Source organism: Chiloscyllium plagiosum, chromosome 14 (genome assembly GCF_004010195.1).
Source record: "Chiloscyllium plagiosum isolate BGI_BamShark_2017 chromosome 14, ASM401019v2, whole genome shotgun sequence".
In the NCBI taxonomy this organism is placed as follows: Eukaryota; Metazoa; Chordata; class Chondrichthyes; order Orectolobiformes; family Hemiscylliidae; genus Chiloscyllium; species Chiloscyllium plagiosum.
In genome coordinates, this window is record NC_057723.1 from 8034363 (window position 1) to 8056728 (window position 22366).

The following is a 22366-nucleotide window of genomic DNA, read 5'->3' on the forward strand; positions in this document are numbered from 1 at the left end:
CCTGCGACTCCACCTTCAAGGAGCTATGAACCTGCACTCCAAGGTCTCTTTGTTCAGCAACACTCCCTAGGACCTTACCATTAAGTGTATAAGTCCTGCTAAGATTTGCTTTCCCAAAATGCAACACCTTGCATTTATCTGAATTAAACTCCATCTGCCACTTCTCAACTCATTGGCCCATCTGGTCCAGATCCTGTTGTAATCTGAGGTAACCCTCTTCACTGTCTACTACGCCTCCAATTTTGGTGTCATCTGCAAACTTACTGACTGTACCTCTTATGCTTCCTGTTAAAATGTCTAACAGGAAGAAGCTCTCGACTAAAACAAGATGTAGTTTATTGAATATTAGCAACCTAGGATTTAATGCAATAGACATCATTACAGAGACGATGAGGAAGACCAAGAAGCTGGACCTTGAGATTCCATTCTCACGCTGCTCTTATATAGCTCCATCCGGTGACCAACCAAGGCACTCTGTTTTTATCCCACACAACTGAGTGATTTTCCCAAAAGTGTGGAAACAGGCCGTTCGGCTCAACAAGTCCAAACCAATCTTCCGAAGAGTAATCCACCCAGCCCCATCCCCTACCCTATATTTACCCCTGACTAATGCACCAAATCTACACATCCCTGAACACTCTAGACAATTTAGTATGGCCAATTCACTTAACCTGCACATCTTTGGATTGTGGGAGGAAACTGGAGCACCCGGAGGAAACACACACAGACACAGGGAGAACGTGCAAACTCCACACAGACAGTCACCCGAGGCTGTCCATCTAAAGTGAAGGTGCGGTGGGGAGCAAGGGAAAGGACTTGGAGGAGGAGAAAAAGCGACGTAACTCTTCAGGATTTCACCCTAGCTTGAGAAAGCAGTCACAGATGGCCCGAATGAACTCCATTAGACAGGAACACAATATGGTAGAATTGCCAAGTGATTGGTTGCATGTTCTGTATTGAGATTTGGTGCAGTATATAATCAATGCTTTGCTCTTGGTCGGTAATGGATTCCCTTTGGCTTCTCTCCAGGTACCAGATCCACACCGGCCTCCAGCACTCCATCATTCGGCCAAGGCAACCCAACTGCTTGCCCCTCGATCAGGTGACTCTGCCCCAGAGGCTGCAGGAAGCTGGCTATTCCACCCACATGATTGGCAAATGGCACCTGGGCTTCTACAAGAAGGAGTGTCTGCCCACCAGGAGAGGCTTCGATACCTTCTTCGGCACATTGACTGGCAGCACTGACTACTACACCTACGATAACTGTGACGGCCCTGGCGTCTGTGGCTTTGACCTTCACGATGGTGAGAACGTGGCCTGGGAGTACAGCGGGAAGTACTCCACTTCCCTCTACGCCCAGAAGGTGACAAAGATCCTCGCCACGCACAGCCCCAAGGAGCCCCTGTTTATCTACGTGGCCTTCCAGGCCGTCCACACCCCGCTGCAGTCTCCAAAGGAATACATCTATCGGTACAGGTCCTTCGGAAACGTGGCCCGCAGGAAGTACGCAGCCATGGTCACCTGCATGGACGAGGCCATCAAGAACATCACCTTGGCCCTCAAGAGGTACGGCTACTACAACAACAGCCTCCTCATCTTCTCCACCGACAACGGGGGGCAGCCTTTCTGGGGGGGCAGCAACTGGCCCCTCCGAGGGCGCAAGGGCACCTACTGGGAAGGTGGCATCCGAGGCCTAGGCTTTGTCCACAGCCCGCTGATCAAGAAGAAGAGTCGGGTGAGCAACTCGCTGATGCACATCACGGACTGGTACCCCACCCTGGTGTCACTGGCGGGGGGCAACATGACGGAAAGCCCCCTACTCGACGGGTACAACCTCTGGCCGATGATCAGCGAAGCCAAGAGGTCTCCACGCACTGAGATCCTGCACAACATTGACCCCTTGCACAGCCACGCCAGGTTCGGCTCCTGGCAGGAAGGACACAACCTCTGGAACACCGCCATCCAAGCCGCCATCAGGGTGGGGGATTGGAAACTGCTGACCGGGGATCCGGGCTACAGCGACTGGATCCCGCCGCAGACGCTACCCACCCTCCCGGGGAGCTGGTGGAACCTGGAGAGGCAGCGGGCGGGTCACCGGAGGTCAGTGTGGCTCTTCAACATCACAGCTGACCCGTACGAGCGTGAGGAGATCTCCGCCAAGCACCCGAAAGTGGTGAGGAAGCTGCTGGCCAGGTTGGCGTTTTACGACAGCACCTCCATCCCGGTGAGGTACCCAGCGGACGACCCCCGGGCCAACCCAGAACTCAACGGGGGCGCCTGGGGACCCTGGGCAAGTGAGGACGAGGAGGATCAGCGGGGGAACGAGGTGGTGAAGCATAAAAGCAAGAAAAAGTCCTGCAAGATCTGCAAACTGAAATCGTTCTTTAAGAAACTGAACACACGGATAATGTCCAACAGGATATAGTGAATCAGGAGAACCAACTGTGTACGTTTGAGGGTATAATGACCTCACAGTTTTGGGGTCTGTCAGTTAGAATGTTGACTTCCTTATGAATGACTTTGGTTGCTTCCCATCGAGGGAGAGCCCGTCAGCAAGTGGATTTTTCCACATTGCTCCTCCCCCTCTTCCCTCTCTCACTGATGCTGGGTTTTGTTATCAGCACACATTACCGACTTGGCCTGAATTCCCTTCAGTCCAGAAAGCAACGAGGTGTTAAAGACATTCAAAAGGTTTAGTGGTTCGTCTACATCCACCTATTTCTTTTGGTGGTGGTGAGGAGCAAGACCAGAGCAAGGAGAAAAATGCTGACAATTAGAATGAGTCTGTCAAGGGATTTCCTTTTTGTTCTCTTTTGCGTTCTCCTGTGAGTGACATTTTGCGGATTTGTATACTGATTGTAATTTGTGAAAGGTCTTTTACATCAAGCTGTTGTGAACATGGGTTAGTTCTGGGTCTCTGCTCAGCTGTTGGTTGGTTGAGTTCCAAGAATTCTTCCATTGATTTAGCCATGTAAAGACTTCCTGTCCCTCTGGTCATCTGTCAGTCCTCACTGGTTTGTTGCAATTAGCTTCGCTTTCAACTCAAATTGTTCTGTTCAATTCAGCACGGGAGCTGCAATTTCAAGTGCTGACGTAATTGGCCATTATTGCACCCACCCAGTTTACAGGCAACAAACAGTATCCTGAACCAGTTTAACCCTTTCCATTCCTTCCTGCATCAACACCAGCATCCCAAGAGTGAATAGAAGTAACAAAACAGGATACTTGTTTTAACCTTGGGGGACTGAAAGGTTCATTTCTCCAGTTGGAACTGCTAATATCAGACAAATGATGAGCTTGTCTGTTAAACGGGTTGGATTTAAAGGGTGAACAATCCCAATGCAGTTTAATCGTTGCAGTTCGAGACATCAGTGTAAATCCTGAAGCTCAGTTGAGTGACTCAGTTGGGGATATTTTGTTACTGTGCAATTCCTGGGAAATAAATAAAGTTATTTTTTAAAAGACTGTTTACCGACTGTTCTCATGGACGATGTAAAATAAACTGACACAACAGGAAGACGGGAACAGCTGAGTTTAATCTTTCAAACAATATATATATTTTCTCATGAAACTTTGTCTTTCTTTCTTCCCTCTTGGATGTTTATAGCAACCACTATACTTCAGAAGCTCGACGTTATCCAGGACAGATCAACCTACTACTACTGGGCTCCATCCCTGAAGCCTCCACCACTGCTTCACTGCAGCTGAATTTTTTTTTTTAGATTAGATTTCCTACAGTATGCAAACAGGCCCTTTGGCCCAACAAGTCCATACCGAACCCTCTGAAGAGTAACCCACCCACACCCATTCCCCTACCCTGTCTTTCCCCCTGACTAATGCACCTAACACTATGGGTAATTTAGCCTGGCCAATTCACCTGACTTGCACATCTTTGGATTGTGGGAGGAAACCGGAGCACCCGTTGTTTGCTGTCTACCAGATTCATTTGTGCAGCTGCAACTATATTCAATCCAGGACTGAGCAGCGCTACATGACTGGCATCTGCAGCACTCACTCTCTTCATATCTACACAGAATAGCAGCAGTGTGTGTATTAGCAAGTTTTGAGAAGATTTGTAGCTCAGGTTGAGTTTCTGGATGTAGGTTTGCTTGCTGAGCTGGAAGGTTCATTTTCAGATGTTTCGTCACCATACTGGGTAACATCTTCAGTGAGCCTCCGGACAAAGCACTGCTGGTGTTTCCTGCTTTCTGTTTTCATGTTTGGGTTTTCTTGGGTTGGTGTGTGTGTATCATCGACAAAATGCGCTGCAATAGTTCACCCAGGCTCCTTCAGGAGCACTTTCCAAACCCACACTTTCTACACCGAGAAAGACAAGGGCAGCAGACACACGCAAAGAAATCACAATGCCCCCGACAAAAAAACAGGAAGCGCTGGAAAAATTCAACAGGTCTGGCACGTTCTGCGAAAAGATATATGTAAAATAAATTAACAGTCTGGAGTTGGTATGCAGGGGCTAATTTCAGAGTTTGTGTATGACATAAAATTTGAGATAGTTATAAACTGAGAGGAGGGTAGTGTGGAACACTGCGAGGGTATTAGCATTCTGGTGGAGTGGGCAGATAGGTGGCAGATGAAGTTTAGAATCATAGAATCCCTACAGTGTGGAAACAGGGCATTCGACCCAACATGTCCACACCAACCCTCCGAAGAGTAACCCATCCAGACCCATTCCCATTATCCCACTTTTACCTCTGCCTAACCTATACATCCCTGAAAACTGTGGGCAATTTAGCACGAGTTTAGAATGATGCTGGAAAAGCACAGCAGGTCAGGCAGCATCCAAGGAGCAGGAAAAATCAACATTTTGGGCAGGAGCCCTTCATCAGGAATGAAGCAGGGGAGAAGGTAGTTGAGAGTGCAGCAAGTGGATGGAGAATCCTGCTCCTCAGATGCTGCCTGACCTGCTGTGCTTTTCTTGCACCACTAATCTTGACTCTAATCTCCAATATCTGCAGCCCTCACTTTCACCTGACCTGCACCTTGGATTGTGGGAGGAAACCCACGCAGACACAGCGAGAATATACAAACTCCACACAGACAGTCGCTCAGGGATGAAATTGAGCCCAGGTCCCTGGTGCTGTGAGGCAGCAGTGCTAGCCACTGTGCCACCCCATAGTTTAATACATAGAACTGTGAAGTGATGAACCTTGGTACAAACAACATGATAAAATGTACTAAGTATGAATGGTTCTGCCATTCAATGGAATCATGGCTGATCCCACAGCCCTCATGTATCTTCCTGAACTATGACCTGATGTTCGACCAGTGTAAGGAGAAGAACAGCAGGTGAGCGGGAACACATAGAACAATAAAGTGCAGGACAGGCCCTTCGGCCCTCGATGTTGCGCCGACCTGTGAACTATTCACACCTTGATGACCTACACTATCCCATCACCATCCATGTGCTTATCCAAGGATTGTTTAAATCTCCCTAATGTGATTGAGTTAACTACATTGGTAGGTAGGTATTCCACTCCCTTACCACTCTCTGAGTAAAGAACCTGCCTCTGACATCTATCTTAAATCTATCACCCCTCAATTTGTAGTTATGCCCCCTCGTACAAGCTGACATCATCATCCTAGGGAAAAGACTTTCACTGTCTACCCTATTTAATCCTCTGATCATCTTTCAGGGTGGCACGGTGGCTCAGTGGTTAGCACTGCTGCCTCACAGTGCCAGAGATCCGGGTTCAATTCCCGCCTCAGGTGACTGACTGTGTGGAATTTGCACATTCTCCCCGTGTCTGCGTGGGTTTCCTTCGGGTGCTCCGGTTTCCTCCCACAATCCAAAGATGTGCAGGGCAGGTGAATTGGTCATGCTAAAATTGTCCGTAGTGTTAGTTGAAGGGGTAAATTAAGGAAATGGGTCTGGGTGGTTTGCGCTTCGGCTGGTTCGTGTGGAATTGTTGGGCCGAACGGCCTGTTTCCACACTCTATCTAATCTAATCTTGTATGTCTCTATCGAATCCCCTCTTAGCCTTCTTTTCTCCAATGAGAACAGACCCAAGTCTCTCAACCTTTCCTCATATGACCTTTCCTCCAGACCAGGCAACATCCTGGTAAATCTCCTCTGCACCTTTTCCAATGCTTCCACATCCTTCCTGTAATGGGGGGCCAGAACTGCTCAATATTCCAAGTGAGGCCGCATTAGCGTTTTGTACAATTGCAGCATGACATTACGGCTCCGGAAATCAATCCCTTTACCAATAAAACCTAACACACCGTATGCCTTCTTAACAGCACTATCCACCTGGGTGGCAACTTTCAGAGATCTATGTACATGGACTCCAATATCCCACACTACCAAGAATCTTTTCATTGACCCAGTATTCTGCCTTCTTGTTATTCTTCCCACATTTAGCTGCACTGAACTCCATTTGCCACCTCTCAGCCCAATTCTGCAGTTTATCCAAGGCCCCCTGTAACCTGTAACATTCTTCCAAACTGTCCACTACTCCACCGACTTAAGTGTCGTCTGCAAATTTACTAATCCATCCACCTCTGCCTGTGTCTAAGTCATTTATAAAAATGACAAACAGCAGTGGCCCCAAAATAGATCCTTGTGGCACACCCCTAGTAACTAGACTCCAGACTGACTATTTTCCATCAACCACCACTCTCTGCCTTCTTACAGAAAGCCAGTTTCTAATCCAAAGTCACCTTCAATCCCAAGCCTCTGCATTTTCTCCATCAGCCTACCATGTGGAACCTTATCAAAGGCTTTACTGAAGTCCATGTACACCACGTCAACTGCCCTACCCTCATCTACATGCTTGGTCACTTTCTCAAAAACCTCAATGAGGTTTCTGAGACACGACCTGCCCTTGACTAAACCATGTTGACTATCAGCAATCAAATTGTTGCTTGCTAGATGATTATTAATCCTATCTCTTATAATCCTTTCCAAAACTTTTCCTACAACAGACGTATGGCTCACTGGTCTAATCACCTCAAAACTCATACCATAGCTACACGTCTACACTTGCCAACGTGTTTTGGCTATCTACTCATTGTTGTTGGGTCACCAGGCAAGATGTAGTCACCTCATACCATCACGGTAGCCCCATCATTATTCAAACAGGCCCATACCAACAGGAACCACATGGCAGTGATTATTTGACAGTATCAAACCAATCACTGTTCAAAAGAAAGGCCCATCCACCACCTCCTCAGGACAACTAAGGATGGAAAAACAATGCTGTTAACTTGGCAATGATATCTGTATCCTGAGAAAGAACCTTTGAAAAAATGTTATAACTTTTGTAATGCTGCATCTCTTACTGTTGTGTTCGGTACGGGGGAGATCTGTCATTCTCAAGCTGTGGAAATGTTGACTTTTATGTAGGGACCCCTTGTTTCTGACTGGCAATGCCACATTCCCCATATGTTATCTTAATCCTATATTTGTAAAGGCCCAAGCAGAACTTTCGTTTCCAGCCCAACAGTAAGTTTATACAGGAGCATCATGACCCCCAGCACAGAAAGGGGTCAAGGAGATATATACCGAAACCACCCCAGGCAGGAGAGAGATCAAGCCTGATGCTGTTGCAATCAATTTCTCTCACGTTGACAGCCCCGGCAACAAACCCTACCCCACCCAACTGCCCCATAGGAGCCTGGGTTATTGTGGTAATGCGTATTTTTGCAAACATGTTTAGCAGGACGAAACAGGGTAAATACAAGAGGGATATTCCCAATGACCAGGGAGTCTAAAACCAGGAGTCACAGTCTAAGGGTACAGGGTAGAGACAAAAAACTGCAGCTGTTGGATACAAGGTAGGCCATTCAGGACTGAGGTAAAGAGACGTCTCTTCAGTCAGAGAGTGGGGAGCCTGTGGAATTCTTTGCCACACGAAGTGGCTAAAACATTAAAAGTTTTCAAGAAGGATATAACTCTTAGGGGGTAAAGGGATTAAAGGATCCGGGAGAAAGTGGGAACAGGGACTTGAGTTAAATGATCAGCCATTATAACCTGTTCATGCAATTTAGCAAAATTTGAAATGGTAACAGATTCTAGAAACATAGAAGATAAGAGCAAGAGGAAGCCATTCGACCCATCCAGCCTGCTCCGCCATTCATCATAATCCATTCATCGTCCAACTCAATCGCCTAATCCTGCTTTCTCTCCGTAACCTTTGATCCCATTTGCCCCAAGTGCTTTGTCTAACCGCCTCTTGAATACATTCATTATTTTGGCACCTGGTGGTACTTCCTGTGGTAATTAATTCCACAGGCTCACGCACTTTAGGTGAAGAAATGTCTCCTCAACTCTGTCCTAAATGACCCACCCCAAATCCTCAGACTGTGACCCTTGTCACTGGACACTCCCACCATTGGGAACATTCTCCCTGCATCTACCCTGTCAAGTCCAGTTAGAATTTTATAAGTCTCTATGAGATCTCCACGCTGCCCCGCCCCCCCCCACCCCAACCCCTCAATTTGGCTGAACACTAGCAAAAACAATGATTAACCTTTTAAATATTGAACTTCCTGCATATAAAAACTTGTAAGGCTGGCCTGCCAAGAGGTTACAGGTTGCTGAGAGCTTGGTTGGGTTCAGTTGGGTAAAGTTATCAAGGAACGTGAAGCAAAGGTGGTTCCAGGTTAGAGGACTGACGAACTAATCGGCGATGTTGCCGAATGGCTTCCTCCTGTTCTTCAGCTCCCCTGCCAGTAGGTTTGAAAGCAGGAAGACTTTCTGGCACCATCTAGCACCCAACCCATTTATACCAAGGGAAAGGTAACATTGGTCACATCTGGTGGAAAAATTGTGACCATGAATGGATCGGAAATTAATTCCCAATGAAGAACCTCCTCTCGTCGATGCCAGGATTTTACTGACAGCAAGGTTAGGGTTGCCAAGCAACCAGCTGTAGGGAGAGGCTGAACAGGCTGGGGCTGTTTTTCCGGAATGTCGGAGGCTGAGGAGTGACCTTATAGGGGTTTATAAAATCATCTGGGAGCATGGATAGGATAAGTAGACAAGGTCCTTTCTCTGGAGTGGAAGAGTCCAGATCGAGAGGGCATAGGTTTAGGGAGAGGGAGGGAAAGATTTAAAAGGGACCTAAGTGGCAACTTTTTCACACGGGGGAGGTACATTTATTGAATGAGCTGCCAGGATGGTACAAATACAACATTTAAAAGGCATCTGGATGGGTATATGAAGAGGAAGGATCAAGAGGGATGTGGGCCGGGTGCTGACAAATGAGACTAGATTAATTTAGGATATCTGGTCGGCATGGACGAGTTGGACTGAAGGGTCTGTTTCTGTGCTGTATATCTCTATGACTCTACTCCCTGCACAGGGTGGTGGTGGACTGAGGGCGCGGGTCCCCTGGACCAATGGGACTGTACCTCAAGACCTCTACCACCCACCACCTCCATTGCCCTCTGAAACGGATTGAGTTTTCTGCTCCCTACCGGTGTGTACGGGAAAAGGGTTTGAGCTCATTCAACCCAGCAGGAAGATCACCCATTTCACACCCATCCATCTTCCCCTCCTGCTTCCCCCCCCCCCCCCCCCCCCTCCCCCCCCCACCCCCGCCTTGTCTGACATTGCCCAGGTTAGGGGCAGTGGAGCTGGTGTTTGGTGAGCCTGCCCTTGAGACTCATTGTGCCATCTCTGATATTTTATCTCAGTAGAGTGTGGCACAGGAGATGTCACTTTTCATGGCAGGGGCTTCTGTCAGGCAACAGAGAGATTCACCCCATCCACTCCCCCCTTTGTGGATTATCCCTCACCCTCCAAAATAAGGTCCCTTTTACTGGAACCCAATCTCCTCCCACCTCCAAGACCCCCAACTCACAAATAAGGAACAAGAGTAGGCCATTCAGCCCTTCAAGCCTGCTCTGCCAATCAATAAGATCTAATCTTAATCTCAACTGTACCGTACTGCATGTCCCCAATAATCTTTCATCCTCTTTGTCATCCAGAATCTATCTGCCTTTTTAGAATATTTAAAGATTCTCCACCCACTGTCTTTTGAGGAAGGGAATGGAATTCCAAAGAGTCACAATCCACAATATTTTGCCATCAACGCTTTAAATGGGCAACCTGTTTTTTAAAACCACGGCCGCTGATTCTAGATTCTCCCAAAAGAGGAAACACCCTTTCCACATACACTCGGTCAAGTCCCCTCAGGATCTTCTATGTTCCAGTTAAGTCACCTCTGACTCTGGGGGGTGGGGTGATGCTGCTGGACGTGTTGTCCCTTTTATCATAAGACTGATGGGAAATCCAGACCTACTATTCCATGAGTCATTATAAACGTGAATCACTCAGATGGTTCACACCTGACTGACCATAAGACCATATGTGGACGGCACGGTGGCTCAGTGGTTAGAACTGTAGCCTCACAGCACCAGGATCCCAGGTTTGATTCCAGCCTCAGGTGACTGTCTGTGCGGAGTTTGCATGTTCTCTCTGTGTCTGCGTGGGTTTCCTCCGGGTGCTCCAGTTTCCTCCCACAGTTTAAAAATGTGCAGGTCAGGTGAATTGGCCATGGGAAATTGCCCAGAGTGTTAGGTACATTAGTCAGAGGGAAATGGGTCTGGGTGGGTTACTCTTCGGAGGGTCGGTGTGGACTGGTTGGGCCTGTTTCCACACTGTAGGGAATCTAATCAAAAAATCTAATCAAATATGTGCGAGCAGAAGTAGGCCATTCAGCCCATTGAGTCTACCCTGCTATTCAATGCTTTGGGCTGATCTGTTAATCCTGAAATGCACTTTCCAGCCTTTTCACTATAACCCTTGATTTTCTTACTGATTAAAAATCTATGAATGCCCCAGCCTCTACAGCCCTCTGTGGTAAAGAATTCCACAGATTCACCATCCTCTGAGAGTAGGAATTCTTCATCTCTGTCTTAAATGTACAATCCTTTGGTATGAAATTATACGCTCCCATCCTGTACACCTCCATGGGGGAAAACCCCTTTCAGCATCTACCCTGTCAAGTCGCCTGAGAATTTTATTTTTTTCAGTAAGGTCACTTATTATTCTTCTGTATTCCAACAAGTCCAGGCCCAATCTATTCAACCATTTGACTGTCCCTCCATATCTGGTATCAGTTAAGTGAACCATTTCCGGACTGCCTCCAGTGCCAGACTATTTTTCCGTAGAGAAAGGGCCCAAACTGTTCACAGTATTCTAGCTGTGGTCTGACCTGTAACACTTGAATAACAGCTGACATTCCACTTGCCTTCCCCATTACACACTGAATTTGGATACTAGCTGTTTGTGATTCATGGCTGAGGACTCCCAAATCCTCATCCCTCTGTTCCATTGCTTTCTGCAGTCTTTCTCCATTTAAGTAACATTCAGGTCCTCTATTCCATATATTATATTCCTCGATTTCCCTACATTATATTACATCTGCTAAGCTTTATCAACTCACTGACATCATTGATTTCCCCCTGCAAATGTTTGGTTGTCCTCACCGCTTGTCTTGCTTTCTATTTTTGTATCATCCACAAACTTGGCTGCAATATATTCACTTCCCTCATCGATGTCATTGCTATATACTGTAAAAATACTCTGAGATACAGATGGCGGCAACATCCAGGTTCCTGTGCCCGGGGCTTGCTCTCTTTGTCCACTTTTTTTTTCTTTTCCCTTCTTCCCCTTCTTCCTTCTCAAACCTACCCTGATGAAGAAAGCTCTTCAGTAAGAAGGCGGTTTCAATGGGTGGCGTCTTTAGAGGCAGCACGGCTACAGAGTCGGTCGGTCAGCCTGTGAAACCCGGAGCAAGACTCTCGCTTCAGTGTGGAGTGGGCCCCTGGCAGTGGCATGGTGTGGCTGGTGTAGCCTGGAGTGGGGCTGAATTGAATTGAATTGAATTGAATTGAATTGATTGTCACGTGTCACCGAGGCACAATGAAAAGCTTTGTCTTGCGAGCAGTACAGGCAGATCACATTGTTAATTAGCATAGATAAGTAAATAATAGGTAAATAGCAGCAAAAACAAAAACACAGATATAGGTGAATGTTCAGAGTTTGTGAGTCCATTCAGTATTCTAACAACAGTAGGGTAGAAACTGTTTCGAAACTGGCTGGTGCGTGTGTTCAGGCTTCTGTACCTTCTTCCAAGGGTAGAGGTTGTAGAAAAACATTGCCAGGGTGGGATGGATATTTAAGAATGCTGGTGGCCTTTCCTTAACAGCGGGCCTAGTAGATGGATTCTATAGATGGGAGGCTGGCCTTTGTGATTGACCGGGCCGTGTTCACCACTCTCTGTAACCGTCTCTGATTCTGAATGGTACAGTTGCCATACCAGATAGTGATACATCCAGACAGAATGATCTCGATAGTGCATCTGCAAAAATTGGCAAGGGTATTCGCCGTCATGCCAAATTTCCTCAGCTGCCTGAGGAAGAAGAGACGTTGTTGGGCCTTTGTAACCAGTGTGTCCACATGAAGAGTCCAAGAAAACTTGTTGTGGATAACCACTCCCAGGAGCTTGACAGGTAGATAGGATAGTGAAGAAGGCGTTTGGTATGCTTTCCTTTATTGGTCAGAATATTGAGTACAGGAGTTGGGAGGTCATGTTGCAGCTGTACAGGACATTGGTTAGGCCACTGTTGGAATATTGTGTGCAATTCTGGTCTCCTTCCTATCGGAAAGATGTTGTGAAACTTGAAAGGGTTCAGAAAAGATTTACAAGGATGTTGCCAGGGTTGGAGGATCTGAGCTACAGGGAGAGGCTGAACAGACTGGGGCTGTTTTTCCTGGAGCGTCGGAGGCTGAGGGGTGACCTTATAGAGGTTTACAAAATTATGAGGGGCATGAATAGGATAAATAGACAAGTCTATTTCTCCCTGGGGTGGGGGAGTCCAGATCTAGAGGGCATAGGTTTAGGGTGAGAGGGGAAAGATATAAATGAGACCTCAGGGGCAACTTTTTCATGCAGAGGGTGGTGCGTGTATGGAATGAGCTGTCAGAGGAAGTGGTGGAGGTTGGTACAATTGCAACATTTAAAAAGGTATTTGGATGGGTATATGAACAGGAAGGATTTGGAGGGATATGGGCCGGGTACTGGCAGGTGGGACTAGATTGGGTTGGGATATCTGGTCGGCGTGGACGAGTTGGACCGAAGGGTCTGTTTCCATGCTGTACATCTCTATGACTCTAAGAAAGCTAAGAGGGGATTTGATAGAGACACACAAGATGATCAGAGGGTTAGATAGTGAAAGTCTTTTTCCTAGGATGATGACGTCAGCGTGTACAAGGGACTATAACTACAAATTGAGGGATGATAGGTTTAAGACAGATGTCAGAGGCAGGTTCTTTACTCAGAGAGTGGTAAGGGTGTGGAATGCCCTGCCTGCCAGTGTAGTTAACTCAGCCACATTAGGGATATTTAAACAGTCCTTGGATAAGCATATGGATGATGATGGGATAGTGTAGGGGGATGAGTTGAGAATAGTTCACAGGTCGGCGCAATATCGAGGGCCGAAGGGCCTGTTTTGCGCTTTATTGTTCTACGTTCTATGTTCTACAAGTTGATCTTGTTGAGTTGAAGTTTTCCTATTGTAAATTGTTTTGTTAATGTTAGTTCTTTTCCACTCACAAACGAGGAGACAGATATTGGTCTTGTTTGCGGGCATTTGGAGATTCGAGTCCCATTCATACTCTCTCCTCTACCTCCCAGGCCTGGAACAAACTGCTCCTCAAAAACCAATCCTAAACCGTTACTGGGCAGTTTCTGTTTCTCCAGCCCACAGCCACCTGATGTCAGCCAATCACACAGAAGTATCGAATCCAGCTTCTTAAAAAATTTGCATGTCGTTGTGTGATCAGCAAGTGAACGTAAAATTCCAATTTTCCTTTATTAAAATATACTTCTGCAAGAAAGGAGTCTAAAACTTCCATTTTCCAGTTCATGTTTCAAATAAAATACATGCAGTCCTTACATTTGGATGCCACAGTAGATCAACACCCACTCTGTCAGGTGAACATAAAAGATCCCACAGCCTTTCCCAAAAAAGAGCAGGGAACTCCCTGGCAAATGGGACAAAAATGTATCCCTTAACCAAGATCACTAGAGAAGTTAACCCGATCATTATTTCATTCCTGTTGTGGGAGCTTCCTGTGCACAGATTGACTGTCACGATTACAACAGTGACCTCACGCTTCAAAAGTATTTCAGTGTCTCTAAAGTGCTTTGGGACATCTGAAAGTGGTGAACTTGGAATGAGTGGGTTGTCTTACGAATGGGGTGAGTTTATCTGTGGCACAGTGAAGTGTCTCATTGTATTATCGGCAGAGACGAATGGCGTTAATTTCAACTCTGAAGTTCTATGAACCCCAATAGTTGGATGAATTGAAGCCCACGTCCGCTACTATTGTTGTTAACAAATGCCATTGAACGCCTTGTGTAAACACTGACTGAAAGTGGAGGGAGGTAGATTGGCAATCTCAGGCAAAAGATTGGCAAAATCTCAGGCTAGTGTTTGGAAAAGTAAGAGGCAACTTGATTTCCAGAAGGCCTTTGACAAGGTGTCGTACAGAAGGCTGCTGAACAGAATAAGGTCCCATAGTGTTAGAGGCAGGATACTGGCATGAGTAGAGGATTGAGCTTAAATATGTGTTGCTGGAAAAGCGCAGCAGGTCAGGCAGTATCAAAGGAGCAGGAGAATCGACGTTTCGGGCATAAGTCCTTCTTCAGGAATTCCTGAAGAAGGGCTTATGCCCGAAACATCGATTCTCGCTCCTTTGATGCTGCCTGACCTGCTGCGCTTTTCCAGCAACACATTTTTAAGCTCTGATCTCCAGCATCTGCAGTCCTCACTTTCTCCTGAGTAGAGGATTGGCCCACCGGTAGAAGGCAGAGAGTAGGAATTCTTTCAAGATGTCAGCTAGTGACTAGTGAAGATCTGCATGGATCAGTATTGGGACCACAACTATTCGTGTTATACATTAACAATCTGGATGAAGGAACTGAGGATGTTGCTGCTAAGTTTGCAGATGACACAAAGGTATGTGCAGGGGCAGGTGATGTGAGGAAGCAGGGAGGCTGCAGAAGGACTCAGAGTCAAACAGTCATAGAGATGTACAGCACTGAAATAGATCCTTCAATCCAACTGGTCCATGCTGATCAGATATCCCAACCCAATCTAGTCCCACCTGCCAGTACATGGCCCATATCCCTCCAAACCCTTGCTATTCATATACCCATCCAGATGCCTTTTAAATTTGCAATTGTACCAGCCTCCTCTGGCAACTCATTCCATACACGTACCACTCTTTGCGTAAAAGTTGCCCCTTAGGTCCCTTTTATACCTTTCCCCTCTCACCCTAAACCAATGCCCTCTAGATCTGGACTCCCCCACCACAGGGAAAAGACTTTGTCTATTTATCCTCTTCATGTCCCTCATGATTTTATAAACCTCCCGATAGGAAGACTTGGGCATACTAGGAGAGTGGGCAGAGAAATGGCAGATGAAATGTAATGTGAGGAAGTATGAGGTTATGCGCTTTTGGTAGGAAGAATGGATGTGTTAATTATTTTCTAAGTGGGGAAAGTTTGTTGATGTCTGAAGCACAATGGGACTTAGGAATCCTTGTTCAGGATTCGCTCAAGGTTAACATGCAAGTTCAGTTGGGCGATAGGAAGGCAAATGCAATGTTAGCATTCATTTCAAGAGGGTGAGAATACAAGTGCAGAGATGTACTGCTGAGGCTGTATAAGGCTCTGGTTAGACTGCATTTGGAAATATTGTAAGTGGTTTTGGGCCCCTTATCTCAGTAAGGATGTGCTGGTATTGGAGTGGGTCCAGAGGAGGTTAACAAGAATGATCCTGGGAGATGAAGGGCTTGTGTAATGAGGAAAGGTTGAGGATTCTGGGTCAGTGTGCAGTGGAGTTTAGAAGGATCAGGTCGGGGGAATATCATTGAAACTTACAGAATACTGAGAGGCCCAGATAGACTGAAGAAGATGTTTCCACGTGTAGGAGAGACTAGGACCCAAGGGCACAGTCTCAGAGTGAAGCAATGACCCTTCAGAACTGGGTTAAGTTAAAAATCACACCTGACAAAGGAGCAGCACTGGGAAAGCTTGTACTTCCAAATAAACCTGTTGGATTATAACCTGGTGTCATGTAACTTCTGACCTTGTCCACCCCAGTCCAACACCAGCACCTCCACATCATGGTCACCTTTAGAACAGAGATGAGGAGGAGTTTCTTCAGCCAGACTGTGGTGAATCTGTGGAATGCATTGTCACAGAAGTCTGCAGAGGCTGTTATTGAGTGTATTTAAGACAAAGATAATTAGGTACTCGATTAGTAAGGGAATTAAGGGTTACGAGGAGAAGGCAGGAGAATAGGGTTCAGAAACATGTCAGACATAATCAAATGGCAGAGGAAACTTGATAGGCCGAATGGCCTAATTCTACTCCTATCTCTTATGGTCTAATGATGTTATGGTAAAATGAGTGATCCCTGGGGACATGATAGGGGAGGTACAGAAATCTGGATTAGCAGTGCTGGAAGAGCACAGCAGTTCAGGCAGCATCCGAGGAGCAGTAAAATCAACGTTTCGGGCAAAAGCCTGCTTTGATTTGCTGCTCCTCGGATGGTGCCTCTTCCAGCACCACTAATCCAGAATCTAGTTTCCAGCATCTGCAGTCATTGTTTTTACCTGGGAGGTACAGAAAGGCTGTTTCTGCTTGTGGGAGAGTTTAGGACCAGAAGGCATAATCTCAGAGTAAGGAATTACACACTTAAAACTGGATGTTTGAATATTTCAAAGCACAGATAGATAGATTATTGATAATTAAGTGGGGGGGGGGGTGAAAGGTTATCAGGGTCATAGGGGAATGTGGAGTAATCAGATCAGCTATGATCTTTGAGTCATAGGGTCAAAGAGATATACAGCACAGAAACAGACCCTTCAGCCCAACTCGTCCATGCTGACTAGATATCCTAAATTATCCTAGTCCCATTTGCCAGCACTTGGCCCATATCCCTCTAAACCCTTCCTAATCATATACCCATCCAGATACCTTTTAAATGTTATAATTGACCAGTCCCCACCACTTCTTCTGGCAGCTCATTCCATACACGCACCACCCTTTATGTGAAAACATTGCCCCTTAGGTGCCTTTCATATCTTTCCCCCCTCACCCTAAACCTATGCCCTCTAGTTCTGGACTCGCCCGCCCCAGGGGAAAGACCTTGTCTATTTACCCTATCCATGTCCCTCAAGATTTTATTAACCTCTTTAAAGTCACCCCTCAGCCTCCGACACTCCAGGGAAAACAGCCCCAGCCTATTCAACCTCTCCCGATTGCTCAAATCCTCCAACCCTGGCAACATCCTTGTAAATCTTTTCTGAACCCTTTCAAGTTTCACAACATCTTTCTGATAGGGAGGAGACCAGAACTGCAAACAATATTCCAAAAGTGGCCTAACCAATGTCCTGTTCAACCCCAACAAGACCTCCCAACTCCTCTGACTAATAAAGGAAAGCATACCAAACGCCTTCTTCACTATCCTATCTATCTGTGACTCCACTTTCAAGGAGTTATGAACCTACACTCCAAGGTCTCTTTGTTTAGCAACACTCCCTAGGACCTTACCATTAAGTGTATAAGTCCTGCTAAGATTTGCTTTCCCAAAATGCAGCACCTCGCATTTATCTAAATTAAACTCCATATGCCACTTCTCAGCCCATTGGTCCATCTGATCAAGATCCTGTTGTACTCGGGGGTAACCTACTTTGCTGTCCGCTATACCTTCAATTTTGGTGGCATCAGCAAACCTACTAACTATACCTCCTATGTTCAAATCCAAATCATTTATATAAATAGCGAAAAGAAGTGGACCCAGTACTGAACCTTGTGGCACTCCACTGGTCACAGATCTCCAGACCTTCACCACCACCTTTATTGAATAGTGAAACAGGCTCAAGGGGCCGAGTGGCCTCTTCTTACACTTTATGCTGAAAGTGCTATAGAAATGTAGGAGTTTTTTTACAGAGTTTATTAGAAATGTGAGTGTAACTCTGAACTTCAGCTCCCCATTGTGTTGCAAGTTTCACAATTAGTCATTTTCAACACAATACATAAAGCACAAAAACAGGCCATTCAGCCCAACAATCCTATGCTGGTATGTTAAGCTTCATCCTGATCTAACTCCATCCCCTTCTCTCTCTTGTTCTTGCTTCCCATTTAATGTGACACTAGCCACAACCACTCCATATAGCAGCAAGTTCTCATCTTCTCATCATCTCTGGGTAAAGGTATTTCTCCTGACTTCCTCATTATGTTTTGGTAATGATAATAAATTTAAAACTTCCGATTATGCTTTTCCGAACAAGTTGAAACATTTTGTCCATGATCACCCCATCAAAACCTTTCATAATTTTACAGTCTTCTTTAGGTCACCTCGCAATTTTCACTTCTTGAGAGTACAATGATTGGTTTATCAATCCTTCCTTGACATACAACCTTGCAAGCCTGGTATCTAATCTTGTTTGCAGTCTCTCCCACGCGACTATATCCTTTTTTATAACATTGTATAATTTTGGCCAGTTAAAAACGCAGGGCACATTTCTACATTAGCACTGTCTACTGCATTCCCAATGGCAACAGTAGAATGAAAATGATCTTTTATACAGCAATCTCTCACTTTAGCACAGATTTCAGTACAACTCCCAGGAATGCACAATGCTTTGTTCACCTTCCCCCTTGTATCCTCTTTCTCCAACAGAATAGACTGGGATCCCAGTGAACTCAATGTGTGACAAGAATATTGGATCGGTCTGACAATAGGCTTATTTGCTCATCAGTTCCTGCAACAAAAGTGAATTAAACAGGACTCTTTCCAAGCTTAAAGCTCTATTTGTTTCTCACAATGGGCTGAAAATCAGGGATATTATAGTTACTCAGCATTCAAATGCATGTTCATATTTTAGGCTGGTTCTTCTTAAATCAGAATGTTTCTTTCTCTTTCTTTCTTAAGAATCAAGTCATCTAATTTTATAAATTTTTTGAACAGAATATACATTTCAACCATGACTTGTATTTGTATAGTGCCTCTAAATTTAATGTCCCAGGATATTTAACAGTCATTAATTATCCAAGTGGGTTTTTACAATGATCAGCAGCAGTTTCGTAGTTGCCATTAGGCCAGCTTTTTGTCCCCCCTCCAAGATTTTATTTAAGTTGAAATCAAATTTCACAATCTGCCTTGCTTGAGATTTGAACCTCTATCCCCAGATATTAACCTGATGCCGTGAGTTACTAGTTCTGTGACATTACTGCTCCCCTAATACGAAGTAACAACTTTTGGACAAAATTCCTTCCAAACTCAGTTACACCCTCTTCCACCCTCTTCCACCCTCTTCCACCCTCTTCCCCCCTCTTGCACTCTCTTCCATCCGGCAAAAGATACAAAAGTTTAATAACACGTACTAACAGATTCAGGAACAGCTTCTTCCCTTCTGTTATCAGACGTATAAATGGACCTCTCCTATATTGCAGTTGTTCTTTCTCTGCAACTTCTCTGTAACTGTAACACTATATTTGGCATTCTGTTCTATTACCCTGATGTACTTATGTAAGGTATGATTTATCTGCAACACAACATTTTTCACTGTATCTTGGTACATGTGGTAATAATAAATCAAATCAAATCAAATACCATTACCTGACCTAGATAGAGCTGAAGGCAGAACTTTACATCCCTACACATTCCTTGACCACAGAAATTTACCTAAGGTTCCCGGACAGCACCTTCCAAACTTACAACCACTTCCATCTAAAAGGACACAGGCAGCAGATATATGGGAACACCGCCACCTTCAGGTTCCCCTCCAAAGCCACTCACTATCCTGACTAGGAAATACGTCAACCGTTCCTTCGGTATTGTTGGGTCAAAGTCCTGGAGCTCCTTCCCTAAGGGCATTGTGGGTCTACCGTCAGTAGGTGGAGTGCAGCGGTTCAGGGAGGCAGCTCACCCCCACCTTCTCAAGGCCAAATGTGGGCAGGCAATAAATACTGGCCCAGCCAGCGACGCCCACATCCCATAAATGAATGAATAAGTAATAAGTAGATGCCTGTAGTTTCATCAACAAAAGACTCTTCTGTAAGTGCTCCCCACCTGGGCAAGTTATTGGGCCACCAGATCGATTAAAGCTCTGGTCTAGTAGAAGTCAGCAAAACAACAGAAAGCTCACCAACTTTACCTGAAGTATTTCTATACTTTGAGACAGACTTTCCTTACCCATCTTTTGACACAGATGAATCAAATCAAAGGTCTGAAGATTAAAAAAAGACAAGATGTGCCGTGAATGTTGGAGAAGGAAGCAATCTAAATAACTCATTTGAAAATGTATAAAAAGGTTAAATGATGTTTATGATGCAAGAAGAAGGCTTGGGCATGAGAGTTACTTCTGAGCTTTAGGCCCTTGGAGCAACAATGTGATGATGTTAACGAGCTGTTCTCTCCTGGGTATAAATAGTACAGTGTGGGTGGAATTAATCAGACTGGAGACCTACTTGAACTTGATAGAGAAGGACATGCAGAGAATAATCTTTCAATAATGTAACAATGAGGTCAGAGCCCAGTATATTGCTATTCATCATTGTATTTAATATTAATATGCAATAAACAGTGTTTTAAAGAATTTTAAGGCTGAATATGGTTCTTGATGTTGCTTTCTCCTTGGCCAGTCTGCCTTGGATCCAAGCTCATTGATGTGGGCATGAAATCATACGACAAAAGAGGTGTTGTTGGGGGGTTGCAATGGCCTAGTGGTATTATCGCTGGACTGTTAATCCAGATAATGTTCTGGCAACTCGGGTTCAAATCGGATTGTTGGAAAAACCCATCTAATGTCCTTTAGGGAAGGAAACTGCCATCCTCACCTGGTCTGGCCTACATGTGACTCCAGACCCAAAGCAACGTGGAATCTTAATTGCCCCCTGGCCATTAAGGGATGGGCAATAAATGCTGTCTGGCCAGTGACACCCTCATCCTGTGAATGAATTTTAAAAATGGTTCAATCAAAGCAGGAGGGTGTAAGGAGAGAGGTGCAGAGGTTTGGAGAGGCATTTTCAGGTAGCTGGAGATACCATAATCAAGACTCCAGATTTGCATGGGGACAGAATGCACAGACTGCAGAGATTTCAGAGGTTTGTGGGTTTGGAGGAGACCACAGAAATAGGGAAGAGTGAGGCTATGGAGGGATTTAAAATCTAGAATTAGAATTTATGATTAAATCTAGAATTATAATTAATTTATAACTCATTCAAGATCCAACTTAGTCAGCTGTGGCCTGGATGATAGTTGAACAGCACTTGGTCTGATTCAGGATACAGGTAGCAGCATCTTGAGATGCCTTAAGTTTTATAGAGGGTAAAGAAACAGCAGGTTGGCCAAATGATCTGTGGTATGTGTGATTAACCAAGTCATGGATGAGGGTTTCATCACCAGAGGAACTTGGGTAGACCAGTCGCAGAGGGAAAAGGAAAGCAGTCTTGCTGATGGAGTGAATATTTAGTCAAAAACTCACTTGACAGCTAATCTAACTGTGAACTGCACTGTAAAGTGCTTTGAGTCTTTTCTGAAGGAAATGGAGAGGACAAATGAATGGGTGGGTGTGAGTGACTGAATGGGGGGGGGGTCAGGTAAGTAAATGGGTGAGTGTGGATGGGTGTGGGTGACTGAATGTGTGAGGGTGTGTGACAGAATGTGTGAGGGTGGGTGGGAGAATGGGTGAATGTGGGTGAGGGTATGTGAGGGTTTGTAGGAGCATGTGTGAAGATGTGTGAGAGAATGTGGTGAGGGTGTGTGGGAGAATGTGTGAGGCTGGGTGAGGGAATGTGTGAGGGTGTATGGGAGAATGTGTGAGGGTGGGTGAGGGAATGTGTGAGGGTGTGTGGGAGAATGTGTGAGGCTGGGTGAGGGAATGTGTGAGGGTGTATGGGAGAATGTGTGAGGGTGGGTGAGGGAATGTGTGAGGGTGTGTGGGAGAATGTGTGAGGCTGGGTGAGGGAATGTGTGAGGGTGTATGGGAGAATGTGTGAGGGTGGGTGAGGGAATGTGTGAGGGTGTGTGGGAGAATGTGTGAGGCTGGGTGAGGGAATGTGTGAGGGTGTATGGGAGAATGTGTGAGGGTGGGTGAGGGAATGTGTGAGGGTGTGTGGGAGAATGTGTGAGGCTGGGTGAGGGAATGTGTGAGGGTGTATGGGAGAATGTGTGAGGGTGGGTGAGGGAATGTGTGAGGGTGTGTGGGAGAATGTGTGAGGCTGGGTGAGGGAATGTGTGAGGGTGTATGGGAGAATGTGTGAGGGTGGGTGAGGGAATGTGTGAGGGTGTGTGGGAGAATGTGTGAGGCTGGGTG

At 45.7% G+C, this 22366-nt stretch overlaps 1 protein-coding gene across 1 annotated transcript in view; it reads left to right on the forward strand.

Moving 5' to 3' along the window:
• LOC122556455 (arylsulfatase I-like) overlaps nucleotides 1-3469 on the forward strand; it is a 47128-nt gene extending 43659 nt beyond the window's left edge. The window contains exon 2 of the mRNA XM_043703110.1: nucleotides 1030-3469. Within this exon, the coding sequence (XP_043559045.1) occupies nucleotides 1030-2425 (1396 nt within the window). The 3' untranslated portion in view covers nucleotides 2426-3469. The remainder of the gene's footprint in view (nucleotides 1-1029) is intronic.
• The last annotated feature ends 18897 nt before the right edge of the window (nucleotides 3470-22366 follow it).